General features: G+C 39.8%; 1 protein-coding gene across 4 annotated transcripts in view; it reads left to right on the top strand.

The window, feature by feature from the left end:
• Positions 1-5,246: 5,246 nt before the first annotated feature.
• The window catches only part of pclob (piccolo presynaptic cytomatrix protein b), a 61,291-nt gene continuing 48,067 nt past the window's right edge, over positions 5,247-18,470 (top strand). For all 4 annotated transcript variants that reach the window (XM_086298494.1, XM_086298493.1, XM_086298492.1 and 1 more), the window contains exons 1-6: positions 5,247-5,378; positions 6,760-7,798; positions 13,766-14,617; positions 15,751-16,581; positions 16,739-17,644; positions 17,794-18,414. In XM_086298494.1, coding sequence (XP_086154620.1) covers positions 6,986-7,798; positions 13,766-14,617; positions 15,751-16,581; positions 16,739-17,644; positions 17,794-18,414 — 4,023 coding nt within the window. In that variant the 5' untranslated portion in view covers positions 5,247-5,378; positions 6,760-6,985. The remainder of the gene's footprint in view (positions 5,379-6,759; positions 7,799-13,765; positions 14,618-15,750; positions 16,582-16,738; positions 17,645-17,793; positions 18,415-18,470) is intronic.

The raw sequence follows: 18,470 nt of genomic DNA, 5'->3' as shown, positions 1-18,470 counted from the left end.
TGTGAAAAGCAAGATAAGAGTAGTAGGGGCAGTGATAAGCCCATACAGATGTCTTGTCGGTGCTGTCTCTTTAAGAGTATTTTTAGTACGGGAGATAGCAGTGGTCACTCATCAGGAAAAAGGACTGGGTGGCTTTAGAGGCTTGCTCAGTGTTCTAGCACAATGCTGAGTGAGGAAGGCACAAAGCACAAACCATTCTCCCAAGTGACACACATCAGACTGCCAGTGCTTGGTAACTCTTTATTTTTTAACTTTTTATTTTTATTTTTATTCCTATTTATTCTATTTATCCCCTTCGTATATTTTATTTATATTGTCTCTGTATTTATATATATGTGTGTGTGTATAACTCTGTAACTTCTGTCGGTGCTGTGCTTTTTTGGAAATCGAATTTCCCAGAGGAACCCACCCGAGGGATTAATAAAGTTCTATCTAATCTAATCTCTACCTGTGTCTCATGTACATTCGAACACAATCAAGTTAACGGTCAGTCAGTTGCATTGTTTGGAACATATTTTATGTGTGACACAGTTTGTACTTGAGTCGAACTGTAAACAACGCATTCAACAGGAAAAACAACTCATGACAGAGTGTGCAATTTTTGTGTATTTTTCCTGTCCACTGTTGAGCCAGTCCCTTCAGGGATGTAAGGATCTATATTCTGGCAATTAATAACATGTTGCAACGAATAACAGCCTGCATTAGATCGAATTACACACAGAACTAGATTCCTGAAATACAGAACCTGTAAACACCTTCATCTGCTGTTAATATTATATTAGTGATTTTTGCTCTTTCCACATGTGTTTCGGTTCTGTTCAGAGAGTATTATTGCAAGTCCATATTTTCCCCTCCCAGGGGCAGATATGTAAATTTAATGATGCTGGCAAAGTGTGTGTGATCAGGTTACTGTATAGATTACATTGTGAACCTGCCAGATACTCAGGCACAGAGACCTAGAGACCTACAGAGGACAGCAATACACCTCGATGCAGGTTACCACTCCACCTTGCTCCGGCTCTGCTCCCAAGAAAACCATGCCGGGAAAAAACTGCTTTGAATTCCTCAAGGGTCAACGTCAGAGGTGTGTGTTTTTGTAAACTTATTCCAACATTATCAAAAAAAGTGAATGTTTGACTGTTGTTCTTGTTGCGGAAGTAGTAGTCTCATATGTGAGAATTGCAGCTAGGGAAGTTAGAAACTGCTAGGCAGCATAATGCTCCACAGTGTCTGCTTAATTAAAATGAGAGAGAGATAAGTACTGCCTCTCAAATCTGTTTGAGTTTGTTTGTGTACACAGCCTGATAGAGAAACAGTGAGAGAGAAATAGGGACGGGTGTGTGGGTGTTGGTATCAACTGTGGAGAGAAGAATACAAGTGTAGAATACAAGAGCGTTACTACATGAGCGAGAACTACAGATGTGTTTGGTCAACTCTTCTTAGTCACGCCATCATGTTTATTTTCTTATTTAAAATTCCTATAAAAGACACATTTATGGTTTTTATTACTGGGCTAGTTACAGATAAGCAAAGTAGCAAGAAGCTCTTCTGTCCCCGTGCAAGCAGGTCTGAAGTTCAAACTGCCATATAAAACATATTTTATTCACAATACAAAATAGAAAACATATCAAATGTTTAAACTACAAAATCTTCATATTTCACAAAAAACTATCACCTCATTTTGAATGTGATGGCATTAACGTGGGAAAACTAAAATCTGGAAAAGTAAGTGGTACCAAAAAAACAAAAAACAAAAAAACACCTGGAGGAACATTTAGCAAAAAAACAAAACAAAACATCCCAAATAGGTTAATTGGCTACAGGTCAGTAACGTAGCTGGATATAAAAACCGCATAAGAGGTTTGTAAAAATGGACAAAAAGCTACATTGTGGAACAATTTCAGGATAATGTTCCTCAACATAAAATTGTCTTCTCATCATTTACAGTACTTCATATCATCAAATGACAAATTGGAGAAATCGGTATTGAATGCCTGTGATCTTTGGCAGCGCTGCATTAAAACCAGGCATGATTCTGTCATAGAAACGGGCTTGGGCCTAAGAACACTTCTGTGTTTGTGAACACAGTTCACCATGGCATCCACAAACAAAGGTTAAAGCTCTATCATGCAAAGAAGAACCAATATGTGAACAAGATTCAGAAACACGGCTGTGTTTTCGGGTCAAAAGTTCATTTAAGATTGAAAACAGTGGAAAATGTTTCTTTGGTCAGACTAATTTTCATTTTGGAAAACATGGATGTTGCATCCTTTGGACTAAAGAGGAGAGGGACCATCTGACTTGTTATCAGTGCTCATTCAAAAGCCTGCGTCTCTGATGATGTGGGAGCGACTTAATGCCTATTAAATCGGCAGCTTGCACAGCTGGAAAGGCAGCAGCAAAGCTGAAAGGTATATACAGGTTTTAAATCAACATGTGCTCCCATCCAGGCAGAATCTTTTTTCAGTGAAAGCCTTTCAACAAGAAAATGGTAAACTGCTTACTGCCAACTATTGTAACAGTGTGGTTTGTGCTAGAAGAGTCTCGGTGCTGAACCAATCTGCCTACAGTCTAGACCGTTCACCTATTTGATTTTAAAAAAAAAAAAGACCCAGGACTGTTGAGGACTGGGATTCTATATCAGACAAGAATGGGACAGTCCTGGAATTGGTCTCCTCAGTTCCCAGATGTTTCCCAGGATTGTTGTTAAGATAGATGTTACAGTGGTAAACATGCATTTTCAACTTTTTTTAAGCTGTGTTGTCATCACCATATCATCATTAAAGTCACCTTATTTTTTCTTAAAATGTTACATTTTCTCAGCTTAAACATTAGATATGCTTTCCACATTCTGCTGCGAATAAAACATAGGTTTATGAGATTTGCAAATCATTGCATTGTGTTTTTTATTTAAATTTTATGTCCCAACTTGTTAGTAATTGGGGTTGTACTTTCTATACATGTGAAGCCACTGAAAAGAAGTGAGCTTTCAAAGCTTCCCATCAGCAACTTGGTTTTTGTTTCGTTCCTGGATACACGTGACAGACTCTAATTCACTTTGAGGTCAGCTGGTAAACATGTGAGTGATGCAGTTAAAAATCTGCGATGTCTTAGTTGTGTGAGAGCAAAGTCTGGTCTGCCCTTATCAAAGAGTATGTGGGGGAAAAAAGGATGGTGACAGTGGAGATTTTGGTTATTGTATTTAAACTGACAAGTAGGGAGGAAACAAAAGAAAAGAACATGCTCGTCCCACATCTGGTGATTTCCTGCTGTCTTACATAATATTGACTGACAAACAAATCTGTTGTGAGGAAGAGTGTAAACTGTTTAATGATAAACACTAAATTATAGACAGCCTGTTTACTGTAATGTGCTTTAAATATCAAAGCTAATCATATTATTTATCTCGTAATCATTGTCAGAAGAAAATATGAAACCTAAAGCTCACGATACAACAATGACCTAAGACATTACCTAATGGCACATAAAGGTATTAGTGTGCATTAACATAATTTTAGTTCTACTCTTTTTCTGTTCTAAAACTTTACAAAAACAAAAAGAGGAAACAGAAGGAAGCGGCAGATTGTGAGGATGAGGTAGAGATAAGCAGTTTTGAGATTACTTAATGGATTTTCAGCCCAGGTAGGAGGACACGGAAAAGTTACAGCCTATATCCCCAGATGGAGATTGTGCTACATGTTTCCTGTGTGCGTATCTGTTTGTGTATGTGTACATGTCTGCAGTGAAGCCAGATTTGGCGCTTTCCAAAGAGAGATCATAGCGATTCTGCTGCTCACACATCACACATGACGTAACTCTTCCACACGCCCACACAACACTTGCTCTCTATCCTTCCCACAGAGCTTCCTCAGGCTTACCAGACACTGAGTAGGAAATTATTGACTGTACGACTGAGTAAACATGCATGCCATGGTGGATCTATATTAGTGCTCAAAAATGATGAACTGTGGTGGTGAGTAATCGCTGAGGGTGAATTTCCTCTTTTATGGTAGCAGGATGCTACAGAAGTGATAAATAATAGAGCAAAAGTTTTGCTAAACTTTGTGATATATTCCATATCATCAGTTCACCAGGAAGAAAACTACATATTTGAATATTTTAGTAGTATACACATTTTTGCATTTACATGGTTATCTGTTTCGAATATAATTATAAATTCTGCAGAGCTGCCAAAAGCTGTGATCATGATATGCAACCTCCTTGAACTGGAAAAGTTTTCCAAAGCAGGACCAGATATGATTGTCCAAATTGTCTCTTCTCCTCACATCTGCTCTTTCAGTTGTGACAGAGATAAGAAAGTTAGTACAAGGGGAAAAAACGAGATTATGCAGTCAAAATCTTGACAGGTGTCCAGGTCTGAACCATGGAAGAACTGATATACAGTGGCAGTTGGTGTGAATTTCTTTTGTATGAGCTAAATAAAACAACACGAGCTGCTTGTGCACAGAGTTACTCATGCATTTTGCTTCACTAAGCATGTTTATTTGTTAATGAAACTAAATGAACTGATACTCTATAATGGAGGCTGTGTGGATTATATCTAGCCCATTATTACTGTGGAAGAGATCCGGAACCAAGGCTGGTTGGAACATTTACCTTAACTAAATTGACAGAGAGCACTATAAGAAGAAAACTTAGAGGCAGGTCAGATGAACTAATTTCTTCTAAGACAGAGTCTAAAGCTGAACTTTACAATATATAAGCCGGGGAAAGCGCTCTCATTCTGTCTTTCAGACAACAGAGGGTCATAGCTTGCTCACTTTCTTAATGGTGCTCGGGCATGCTCACACTGCAAATCCAAAAGAGGACCTAGCACATACATAAAGCAGATGAGGCATTATTTGCCTTTCTTGTGCTCAGTGTTGATTTAAATCCACTGTGCTTTCAGGAACAAGAGAAATAAGTGAACGTGACAGGGGAGCGTCATTTGTCTAGAAAATGCAATTAATCGGGTATAACATTTAAAGTGATGTGAAATTATCCAGTGCTGCTCTTTTTTTTATTATTATTATTATCCAGCTATACTGCAACTCACGATCACAGCAATGACATATCAAATCTGTCAGCGGCCACTGAGAAGACGTTCAGCATAAGGGTAAATTTTCAGGTCTGATCACACGTGACTCCAGGGGAAATAAATCGCTTGTCCCCTTTAATTTCAATTTCCGTGCGTGATATATATTGTGATCACCTGTCAGATGTGGCGCATGCGCGCAAAAGTGGGAGGCGGAGTGGATGCTGATCGCTCTCTATCCGCTGCCCTGTGCTCTCTATCCCCCGGCGACCAGACAGACACGGATAGGGGATATCTCAGGAAGGTTGGGCAGGATGGGGAGACAGATCAGCTGTTGATGAAGGTACTGTTTCTCTTCGGTTTCTCTTGAATTCTGCGCTTCAGTGTTTGACATTGTGACCGTGGAGGGTGAAGGATGCTTGGTTGCATGCAGGATGGGAGGAGGTGAGCGGGGGGCGCAGAGTGGATAACAGATGGTATTTCGGGAAATCACAGGGATGACAGAGCTGTTACTGGGTTTCGTCACAGTTTTACGCTGGTTTACAATAATCTAGAACAGTATACTACACATTAAGTATAAAAAATATTCGTTAAGATACCTGGTCAAGGACACAAGAAAAAGGTGAGAATGTGTTTTCCATTTTTTCGCTCACCCGTGGGCTTGGGCTGTTATCACCTCGTACCCTCTGCGGACTAAGATGTTGTTTAGAATGGTTGGTGGTTATGCATGATGCCTTTTCATATCGGTAAAGCGCCGTGGATACGTCAGATCCACCGCGTATGAGTGAACCTGAGCTGCAAGTGAGCATTGCGTAGTAAACGCCGAACGCAGCTGTAATTGCCTATTTAGAAAGATAATTGGTCATCACAGACTTGTATTGTCCTTGATGTTGCTTTTGTCCAAGAAACTATCAGTATTTACTTCCCATGCATTATTTGCTGGGCCGCTACCCGGATGTGCCTGCAGTTTCTCCAGTGAAAGCGCTAGATTTCCTGTGTTTACTCGTCTGGCTGCTGTAAAACACGTCTTGCGTGACATTTTTCACTCCGTGACAATCGGTGCCATTCGGATAATGAAAATCGAATTCTGTCACCGTGAAAAAAAATGGTGTTCTGGACCCGCGAGTCCACCTTCAATAGTCATTTGAATAGGATTTGTAGTAGCCCGGTCAATTGAGAGCAACATCCCCCTCCTGTATTGCACATTAGGCTGTATCGTAGGCTTTAACTGGCTGACAAGGATCTCTCTGATTTGTATAGGCTGCAAGCAGCAGAGCGGTTCTGGTCCCGTCCATGGTACTGAAAGCAACAGTCGGTGTGGAGTAAATCAAAGAGAATGAATCTTTAATGGCTTTAATGACAAATAATAATAGTTCTAACCAGAATGGAAATAAATATAATTTATCAAACACCGGTGTGTCTAATAAACAGATTCTTACAGAATATTTATATGAAAATTTCTCTATTGAAAACCATGCAGTTAATAGGTTCAGATAAGGATACACTTGTCTAAATCGAGTTAAGTACATATTGTGTAATGCATTGATGGTCTTCAAAGTTGAGTTATTAGATTAAGCCAACTTTATGTTAATGTTGAGTGGATGGGTGAAACTACGTTATCCCTTCTTCTACATACTTGTGGTCCGCAAATGTTACTCTCTTTCATTATCCCTCCCTTGTTTCTGTCACCTCACACATCCTCTCTTTGTCTGTCATGTATGTAGGAAGTCTGACGTAGATGCTGAGCCAGAGGAGAGCCCAGGGAGCAGCAGCAGTAGCAGCAGCAGCAGGAGTGGGGCTGTAGATGCCCTCTCCACCGGTCCAGCCCCCCCTCAGGCATCTGTGGGAGAGCCGGGTCAAAGTGGAGACAGTTCCTGCTCTGACTCTGACAGTCCTGTAGATTCCAGCTCCTGCAAGGAGGAAGAGGGGGAGGACGAGGAAGACCCAACAATGTTCTCCTCTAAATTCCTTAGTGGGGCAAACCCCCTCAATGCCGTGTCCTCTGCTGTAAATAAGTTTGGTTTGTTTGGAGATGATGGTGAGGGGGATAAAAAATCACCTCCCCAGCAGGGGCAAAAGCAATCTGGAGAACAGAAGCCAACAGCAGGCTCTGGAAAAGACCATCAACAGCAACCGCATCCCCATAAACCAGGCCAATCTCCCCCTATGCAAAAGACCCAACAACCTCCCAAGCAAGGTTCACCACAGCTACATGGAAATGGACAAACTGGCCCCTCAAACAAACCTGCTGGGCAACAAACAACTTCAAAGACAGGGGCTCAACCTGAAGTCCAGCCTAAAGGAGAACCCCCCAAAAACCAACCTATACAGCAAAGTTCTCCTAAACCTGGAGCTCAACAACAGACAAGGATGCAGCAACAAAACCCCACTAAGACTGGTGCACAAGGGTCAACAAAGGTTGGGTCTGAGGTTGGAAAACAACAGCAGGCATCACCAAAAATTGGGCAGCAACAGCATGACTTGTCTAAGGCAGGACCAGAGCAGAAAGGCATCAGGGCCACATCCCAACAGCAGTCCTCTGATAAGCAAGGGAGTAAGGGACCTGGTCCAACTGGCATGACACAAGCAGGGTCGTCATCACCTGGAACAGCCAAAGCAAGATCAGGGTCAACAGCAGTAGCAAAGCTTTGCCCAGTGTGTAAAACAACACAACTTACAAAAGAACCAGCTAACCATAAAACCTGTACACAGTGTAAAATGGATGTGTGCAGCTTGTGTGGCTTCAGCCCTCCAGACTCTAATGTAAGTAGTGGTTTAATTTAGTCTTAATGTGATCTATTTTATGCTTTCTCGTAATTTTGCTTCAATGCAAATGTTCTTTTATTTGATACTACAAATTTCAAGCAGTTTTCTTTGGTTGGATACTTTTGCTATACACTACACTTACAGAATTAATACATATGTAATTAAAAATATTAATGCAGTGTAGTTTTAATTGATATCATGAGACAATGAGGGCAAATGGCCAGGAGTTGAATGGTTATTCATTTGCATCTATCAATGCATCTTAAAAGTTCAGAATATCATAAAAAATGCATTTTGTCATTTAATTAAAAAAGGTAATATTTAATGCACATTTAAATATTTCAAGCCTTTTTGTTTTCATTTTGACAATCACAGCTCATAGCTCACAAAAATACAAAAATCAGTGTCTCACATTATTCAAATATTTCAGTTTGAGATTAAAACTTCTACTCAAACAGTATAAATACCGTGTATGCCTCAGTCTAATTCAGTGCACGCAACCTCAGTCACGGGGAAGACTGCTGACTTGACTGCTGTTCAGGTGGTGATCTTCGACACCCTCTACAAGGAGAGTAAGCCACAGAAGATCATTGCTGAAACGGCTGCCTGTTTGCAGAGTGCTGTATCATAGAATATTCATGGAAATTTGACTGGAAGGAAAAAGTGTGGTAGGAAGAGGTGCACAAGCAACATGTATAAGTGCAGCCTTGAGAGGACTGTTAAGACCAATCGATTGAAGAACTCTGAAGAGCTTTGCATAGAATGAAGTAACATGTTAGTACAATACTGTGAACAAATCTTGAGCCACCCCTCATTTCTTTATATTTTGCTATGAAAATGTGAGATATGTTCAGCTGTTTACTGAAGCTGTTGCAAAACTACATGGAAATGCAATGTAGAATGCAAAAATCGTGTTTGTATAATTCTGACAAGCATGGAAGTCGGTCTTTGGTATGACCACCTTTATTCACCAACACAGCTTGAAATCTATTAGGCAGGTTTTCTTGTAATTTCTTTAAGTAGTCTTCAGCAATAGTTTTCCAGTCTTTCTGAAGGACGTTCAGCCTCTTCTTTGGATGTTGGTTGCCTTTTATTCCATTTTATCCCAAGATGATCACACACTGTTTCAGTAATGTTAAATGCTAGATTCTCAAGTGACCAATCTATGACTAACAGTCTTCCACTGTGTTTTTCTATCCAGGTATGCTTTAGGCAGTATATTTGAGATCATTTTCATGCTGAAAATGAAGCTGTTGCCAATCAGCCATTTTCGAGTTGGTATTGCTTGGTGGAAAATCTGATGGTAGATTTCTATGTGCCAGAGGCTGAAATGCAGCCCCAAAACACGACAGAGTGTCCAGCGTGTTCTACAGATACCTGTAGACACAGTACTCACTGTTGTACTTCTCTTCTGACATCCTTTGTATGTACTGATGATGATTTGAACTAAAATTTGGTTTTGCCACTGATTTTCTGGAGTAGTTTGGCATACTTCCTTGTTTTCCTTCCTTAAGATTAACTCATTTACAGCTACCCTTCTACTGAGACCATTTCAAGATCCACTGAATAGTACATGGATCAACTTAAGGACCAGTGTCAGGTGTTTTCTTGATTTTTTTCCTATTTCTCAAGAACATGACTGTCAGATACTACTCATATCTTATTGATGGTCTAAGGAGCTTGGAAAGAAAAGCGTCTCGAATTCTTTAAGTTGCTTGAAAACGTTTCACCTCTCATCTGAGAAGCTTCTTCAGTTCTAAGGTCAAATGATGGAGAGTCCCAGATTTAAGCCCTATGGGAGTCCCCCAAGAGGGACAATGGACCCCCTAATGATCCTCTACCTAATCACCAAGGTGTGAAAATGGGTGTAGGCCACAATCAGCCAACCATCTGTCTTCTCTGTCCAAAATGTGAACATTGGTGTCCTCGATGGAGTGACCTTTGTACTTTAGATGCAGAGTCTTGTCCCGTCGAGGTGGCTCTTCTATGTTGTGCCATGCGTTTATGAAGTGGCTGTTTGCTCTCTCCAATGTAGAGGTCTGAGCATTCCCTGCTCCACTGTACAGCAGTGTTCCTCGCTACACTGTACAGCAACAGTGCTGTACAGTGTAGCAAGGAACAGTCTACATTAAACAACGATGACCTGGATGACTGAGAACCTTCACAGACATCCTATTGATGGTTTTCTTTAGTCCTGACACATTTTCTTTTTTCTCCACTTGTCAAATTTCTGCAAAATTTTAAGTAAACTCTGTACAACATGTTAAGAAATGGAGAGTTTTCAGCTAGTAGCTCTTTGGGAATCTATTTCTATAACAATTTATAACTATAGGAATTTATAACTATAGCTAGTTATAAATAAAGTATCTAAAACTTGTATTAACTATTTTATGCCTTTGAAACTGTGTTATTTTTGGACTTTTCATTGATTTAATTTCAGAAGAAATTATATAATTTTGCGATGTGCTGCTGGTAACAAACGTGCCTAAATATATAATTTAAAATTGGTTCTTGGCTAACTTGTCTGTTATGTGTATGTATATGACACTAGTTCATTCATTGAGTTAGGTGCCTTTTTATGCTTGATTGAGTCATAGGCCAGTGTTAAGTGGCTTAACAAACAAGCAAAAGCATTCCATTCATAATTGCTAGGTACAAGGACTGTATTGAAAATGGGAAAATTTAGTCAATATCTAATATCCAAAGAAAATCCTTGAAAGACCTTCACAAAGCTTGAGGAACTCTTGCTCTACTACTTTAAAATTACAAGAAGGAAATAAAATAAAGAGAAATGAGGGCTCGCTCTAGAGTTTTGCACAGCACTTAACTTCAAGAACCACTACACACAAACAGCTTCAGGAAAGGGTCTACAACTATCTAATTTCTATTATCAATCATACCAAACAATCAATACTCAGAGACAATGTCAGAATCGTCTTATCTTGGCTAAGGAGAAAGATATTTCCATTTTCAGCAGGATTTAGCTCATGCACACAGTGCCAAAACTACTAACAAATAATTCGCTGACTATCTTGTCACTGTCCTTGATTGGTCAGCCACCTCACCTGACCTGAACCTCATTAAAAATCTGTAGGGTATTGTCAAGAGGAAGATGAGAAACACCTGACCTGAGAATGTATACAAGATGAAGGTTGCTGTTAAAGCAACTTGATCTTCAAGAACACCTTAGCAAGCTGGTCTGCTGTATGTCACAACACAGCATATTAACAATAATAATAATAATAATAATAATAATAATAATACATTTTATTTGAGGGCGCCTTTCAAAAACCCAAGATCACCTTACAAAAGAACAAAATTAATAAAAGAAGCAATAGTCATAAAATAAGTTAAAATTGCAAAGCAGAACTTGACAACAGATAAAATCAGCACTAAAGCGAATAAGCCAGTTTGAACAGATGTGTTTTGAGCTGTGAATTAAATGTGGGAAGAGAGTTTATATTTCTTATGGCTGGAGGAAGAGAGTTCCAGAGTCGAGGAGCAGAGCGACTGAAGGCTCTGTTCCCCATAGTGGTAAGACGTGCGGACGGAACAGTAAGATGAATAGCAGATGAGGATCGGAGGGCGGGAAACAGTGGTGATATGGAGCAGGTCACACAAATAGGAAGGAGCAGATTTATGGATACATTTGAACGTGAGAAGTAAGATTTTAAAGTTTATCCTGACTTCTATGGGCAACCAGTGAAGCTGCTGAAGAACTGGCCTAATATGAGCTCTTGAAGGAGTACGCGTTATGACCCGAGCTGTGGAATTTTGAAGAAGTTGGAGTTTATGAAGGGACCTTTTAGGGAGACCAAATAAGAGGGAATTGCAGTAATCAATGCGGGACGTAATAAGACTATGGACAAGGATGGCAGCAGCATGGGGAGTAAGGAAGGGGCGTAAGTGGAAATATGCAGACCAGGTTATGTAATTAATGTGGGACTGGAATGAAAGAGTATTATCAAGTATGACACCCAAACTCTTAACCTGAGGGGAGGAAAGGGTGGGAGAACTTTCAATGTCAATGGAAAAACTGTGGCATTTGGATAAGATAGAGGCTGTACCAACAAGTAAAACGTCTGTTTTATTACTGTTTAGTTTAAGAAAATTGGAGGAGAACCAGGATCTAATCTCGATAAGACAGTTTGAGAGGGAGGTAGGTGGGAGGGATGAATTGGGTTTAGAAGAAATATAGAGCTGGGTGTCATCGGCATAACAGTGAAAATTTATATGATATTTTCGGAATATATGACCAAGAGGGAGCATGTAAATAATGAATAAAAGAGGCCCCAATACTGAACCCTGGGGCACACCAGCAGAAACAGGATGGAGACTTGAAGAATGGAATTTAAATTGGATAAACTGAGTGCTGTCTGAGAGATAGGAGGTGAACCAGGCAAGGGCCGTATGACTAATGCCAATGGATGCTAGCCGGTTCAGGAGGATATTGTGAGAAATGGTATCAAGCGCCGCACTAAGATCAAGAAGGATGAGGGTGGATAGGAGACCAGAATCAGCTGCCATCAGAAGGTCATTGATAATCCTCAACAAAGCAGTTTCTGTGCTATGACTGGGGCGGAAACCAGATTGAAATTGTTCATAGAGATTATGTTTATTGAGGTGTAAGTGAACTGGGAGGTGACAATTTTTTCAAGAATTTTTGAAATAAAGGGTAGATTTGATATAGGGCAAAGATTATCAAAGTTATGGGGGTCTGCACCAGGCTTTTTGAGAGTTGGAATAAAAGAAGCCTTTTTCAGAGATGAAGGAACGATTCCAGTGTTAAGGGAGGAATGTATAATACTGGTTATGAGAGGAGCTAATGAGGGAAGACAGGCTTTAACTAACACAGTGGGAAGAGGGTCAAGGTGACAGGTGGATGATTTAGATTTTATAATAAGATTAGATACATCAGTTATGGAGGGAAGAGGAAAGCTTGAAAAAAGTGAGGGGAAACAGGAAGTCTACTTCAGAGTTGGAAGCTCCTGCAGAGTTAAGTTGATGGTGGATATCTGAGATTTTACGGGTGAACAAAGACATAAGAGAATTACAAAAGTCAGCAGAATACATATGGGAGGGTAATATGTCTGGAGGTTTTGTAATTTTACTGAACATTGAAAAGAGAGACCTTGAGCTACCTTCATTAGAACTGATTAAACCAGAGTAGTATGTGGATTTGGCTGAAGCAGTGCAGTCCTTATAGAACAAAACATAAACATTATACATTTCTTTATGTAGTCCATTTTGATCCAATAGTATGTTTTCAAGGAGCTCCAATCAAGTATTGAGTGTATAAATGAACATATTTTTCCAGAGGTTTGATATTTTGTGTTGTAAATCCTTTTTTGATTGATATTCTTATAATCTGAGATAGAGATTTCTGATTTTCCTGAGATATAAGCTATAATCAAAATTGCTATCTTTTATCTAACAATTAAAGCAACAAAGACTTGAAATATTTCACTTAATGTGTTTTAGCACATTAGCAAATACTTTGAACAAAGTATATTGTTCAAAGTACTTTGCAATGTCTTTTCACATTCACACACAAGGGGTTTTACAATTTTGGGTTCAATGTCTTACCAAAGGACACGGAACCCTTACCGTGCTAGTAGTGGGCAAGCTACTTGGTGACACCAAAGTTCTTACAAGATGAAATATTGTACTATCGCAAGTATTGTACATTTTATGTCATGTATTTGAAAACTGCTGTTAGATTGTGTTTAATTAGTATTGAATTAACACGGGTTTAGCACTGGTAGAGCTAAATCAATCTGGTACCATTATTGAATCACTAATTTTTACATTTTTTTTATTTTCAAAAGTTTCAAAACTCAGTTGTGATGTCCCTTGAATAATTTGGGGAAATGTACTTTTTTTCTTCTTTCACCTTATTACATTATGTGCATCTATCTGCACATATCTTTTAATAAATTTATTTGTCTTTGTTTTTTTGTACAGGCACACGAGTGGCTTTGTCTTACTTGCCAAATACAGAGAGCTCAAGGATCTTCTGAACTGCCAGGACCTCCCATGAAAAACCCCACACCTAACAAAATGTCTGGTCCCCAAAAACAGACACCATCAGCTGCTGAGCCTGTCAAAAAGGAAATATCAGCACCAGGTTCACCGCAGAAAATCCAGTCTAAATCAACAAAAGTGCCAGAAAAGGCAGAAGCTGCTAAAGGACCGGAGGCTCAAAAAAAAGGCAGTCCAGCACCTGTTCAGAAAATGACACCTGAGGCCCAGAGAGCATCAGGATCTCCTAAGCCACACCAAACTAATCAGACTGAACGCAAGCAAAGCAGTGCCACCTCAGCACCCCAGCAGCAGTCAGGAGGTTTATTTGGCTTTGGAGGTACTAAAACTGAAACTGCAAAGACAGAAGATTCAGTGACTGGAAAGATGTTTGGCTTTGGTTCGTCTATTTTTAGTTCTGCATCTAATTTGATAGCTTCTGCTGTTCAAGATGAGGCTAAAACAACTCCACCGGTTTCTCCTAAAATGCAATCTTCCAAGGAGACCAAACCGCCTTCTATCCAAAAGTCAGAACAAGACAAGAAACAAGAACAACCTCAACAAGCAAAGGTTCATCCAGCTGGACAGGCAAAAGCAGAAAAATCCCTGCCAGTCACTCCAAAGACAGCAACAACTTCCCACACTGCTCCGACTACAAGCCAATCCACTTGTCCTCTCTGTAAAATAGTGCTTAACATGGGCTCGAAGGATCCTCCCAACTACAACACATGCACTGAATGCAAAACCGTTGTCTGCAATCAATGTGGTTTTAACCCCATGCCAAACGTTAATGAGGTAAGAGGTGCAGTTTACTGAAGTAACTTAGGAAAATTAAAATAAAATGTATATCTTTTTAATTTTGGAGTTTTAAAGGGTCAGTACATTTGTTTGCTGTAATATTTTACAGATTTCTCAGAAGTGTCTTTTACTTGGACTTCTGAGGCATGCTTAAGAATTAAGCTTGTTGAAGCTGTTAAGATCCTTTTTTATGTTATTTCATAGATTGGAGAGCTATTATCAAAGAACCATTACATGTTAGATGATATACAAAATTTTGTTACATTTGAGCGTTTTTCACAAAGTTTTATGAACACAGAAGTTACCCGAGAAAGCTATTTTGTTTTTGTTTGTTTTTGTTTTCATGTGCAGTCCTGTTGAACGTCTGATACTTTGACTAAGAGTCACACTGAGAATGCTATTTGTCAGATCCTTTAATCATGCTGAGCAGGGGAAGGCTCACACTCCTGCAAACAGCTGTCTTTTCCATTAGACCTAGATCTCTTTTCAAGTAAAAGGGAGTGGCATTTTATTTCTTTCAATAATGTTACCACTCTTATATGGTTATATAACAGAAACAAGAAATAAAAATGCTCAGTAATGCTTGAACAGTGTTGTTGCTTTTTCACATTCATACTGTGCAAGTTCCTGTTCTTGGATTTTGGACAAAGACATTTACTTTTAAAGGTGTTTTCAAAATACATCACTGCTCAAAGTAAAGCCTTTGAGGGTAAATGACAAAGTACCTACTGTGTTGTGATACTGCCTTAAACTAAAATAATACTATCATTATTGCTCTCAGTTTTTTAATTTGTAAGTTAAACAAATAGTTATTGGCGATTAATCCTTCTTTAAGCTTTTGTTTTGCTGCACTATTTTTAGTTGGAAAACCAAATTTATTTGGATACAGTTAAAATACATTACATTGTCTCATGTAGATATTTGGTGCTACAAATAGCACCATAAAGTACTATCCCAATCTTAAGCTGATTTTTGGACCACCACAGTTCTTGCTTACTGTAGTTATAACATTTTTTGTGCATTTGTATTTCTATGGTTCTTTTCTCTTTTTGTGGTTTTTTTTCCATAAGACTGTTTTTGTGTTTTTAGGATTAATACATTTATAATGTATTTTATGCTGTTCTTTTAAGGGGAAGGAGTGGCTATGTCTAAACTGCCAGGTGAAACGGGCTGCTGGAGGAATTGAACCTCAAATTGATACATCTTTGGGAAAATCTTTCAAAAAGACTACTCCCACACAGCCTACACCACAGAAGACTAATGCACCAGGCTCTCCCCAGAGAAAAGTACCAACATCAGCACCACAGCCAGCAAAGACTAAAGAACCAGACAGTCAAAAGGCAGTCAGCCCAGCTCCTGGTCAGACAGCATCTCAGGAGAACAAGAAGACACAACCGCAGCAGACGAATCAAACTGTAGGAAAGCAGGAAAGCACCACTAAAGCTGCACAGCAAGAGTCCGGAGGCCTCTTTGGTTTTGGTGGTGCTAAAACTCAGCCTGATGCTACAAAGCCTGCAGATTCAGTGACAGGGAAAATGTTTGGTTTTGGTTCCTCCATTTTCAACTCTGCATCTACTTTGATTACCACAGCTGTTCAAGATGAACCTAAAAGTACACCACCTGTTTCTCCCAAGATGTCTGCTGCAAAGGATTCTAAACCCCCCACTTCGAAATCTCCTCTTCCAGTCAAGAAGCTGGAAGAGGCCAAAAAAACAGAGGAACTACAGAAAGCCAAGGGCTCACCACCAGTACAGCCAAAAGCAGACAAGCCATCATCAGAGCAACCAAAGAAAGCATCAGCTCCACCAGTTGTTTCCAAGGCAGGCCAGTCTACCTGCTCTCTCTGTAAACTGGAACTTAATGTTGGCTCTAAAGATCCTCCCAACTATAATACTTGTACTGAGTGCAAAAACACTGTCTGCAACCAGTGTGGATTTAATCCTATGCCAAATGTTAAGGAGGTAAGTTAAGAAGAATTGTGTCGAATATAACAATTTATTTGAACAATAACTGTGACATTATATCTTTTTTATTGTTGTCACTTTAAAATGTCTTAACATTAAAATGTATTCCGCAGCACGACTGATTGAATTTTTAAATATTGTTGCTCCATTGTAGGTGAAGGAGTGGCTATGTCTCAACTGTCAGATGCAGAGAGCACTGGGAGTATCAGAACCTCCAGGAACTCCCATGATGAAAATACAGGCTTCACCGAGTAAAGTCACTGCACAAGACAGTGCCCTAAAGAAGGAAACTCCCCCAGTGGATAAACTTCAAAAGAAAGAGAATGTGACATCTGCTGAATCTAAATTAAAGGAGCCCTCTCCATCAAGCTCACCTCAGCGGAAAGTGCAAAAGCCAGGAGAACAGCTGGCAAAGACTGAAGATGTGAAAGGATCTGAAAGTCATAGGCAGGCCAGTCCAGCTTCTGGTCAGAAAAATGCACAGCAAAGCTTGAAGACAGGTCCTCAGAAGCCAACAGATCAGATAAATCAACCAGGATCTAAAAGGGGTAGTACAGCATCGACACAAGGGGAATCTGGATCGTTCTTTGGCTTTGGCAGTTCTACAACTCAACCTGATTCTGCAAAGACCCCTGAATCACTAGGTGGAAAAATGTTTGGCTTTGGTAGCTCCATCTTCAGTTCTGCATCGACTTTAATAAACTCAGCTGTCCAAGATGAATCCAAAAAGACAGCACCAGTGTCTCCTAAGATGTCTTCTGCACGTGACTCCAAGTCTCCCACTGTCAAGAAACTGGTACAGGAGAAAACATCAGAGCAAACACAAAAAGACAAAGGTTCACCATCAGTACAGACAAAAGCAGGCAAACCTCCTGAAGAGGCATCCAAGACAGCACCTGCATTGCCTGTCGTTTCTAAGACAGGCCAGTCAGCTTGTCCTATCTGTAAACTGGAACTCAATATGGGTTCTAAAGACCCTCCCAACTACAACACCTGTACTGAGTGCAAAAACACTGTCTGCAACCAATGTGGATTTGATCCTATGCCAAATGTTAAGGAGGTAAGAAAATACTTGAACAATCACCTATACATATTACATATATAAATGTTTGTCAATGAACTTATTACAGTCTTTTAATAGTAAAATATTCTATTGCATTAAAACTACCCTGACTATATTTTAATTAATTTTTCCTTGCTTTAATATAGGGGAAGGTGTGGTTATGTCTCAACTGTCAGATGAAAAAACCAGCAGAGCAACCAGAAAAGCCACCGCAGAGCCAAAAGACAGGACCTCAAAAACCACCTGAACAGAGAAATCCAACTGAAATCAAAAAGAGTAGTATTACATCCACTACACAAGAGGAGTCTGGAGCTGTCTTTGGATTTGGCCGTTCCACACCTCCCTCAGATTCTACAAAGCTTGGTGAATCACGGGGTGGAAAAATGTTTGGCTTTGGTACCTCCATCTTCAGTTCGGCTTCGACTTTAATAAACTCAGCTGTCCAAGATGAATCCAAAAAGACACCACCAGTTTCTCCTAAGCTTCCTGTCTCAAAGGCGAGTGAATCACCATTTGTTCAGAAGCAGGAGCAGGAGAAGAAGGCTGTGCAAGTTCAAGAAGCCAAGACCTCTCCCCTGATACAAGCCAAAGTAGAGAAAGAGCCAGCTTCACCAGCTCTTCCAAAGGCAGGCCAATCTACCTGTCCACTCTGTAAGATGAAACTCAACTTTGGCTCAAAGGAACCGCCAAACTACAGCAAATGCACTGAATGCAAGAACACTGTGTGTAACCAGTGTGGATTCAATCCAATGCCAAATGTGTCAGAGGTAGGAGAAGCAATAATTACTCGTTTTACTTTAATAAAACTTCAATAAAATGCACG

Source organism: Aulonocara sp. 'chitande type north' Nkhata Bay, linkage group LG7 (genome assembly GCF_057382095.1).
Source record: "Aulonocara sp. 'chitande type north' Nkhata Bay isolate Kocher_YH1m ecotype deep benthic linkage group LG7, A_spYH_male_GT1.1, whole genome shotgun sequence".
Classification (NCBI taxonomy): Eukaryota; Metazoa; Chordata; class Actinopteri; order Cichliformes; family Cichlidae; genus Aulonocara; species Aulonocara sp. 'chitande type north' Nkhata Bay.
The sequence above is the reverse complement of the archived record's forward strand: the minus strand, read 5'-3'. Positions and strand labels throughout refer to the sequence as shown.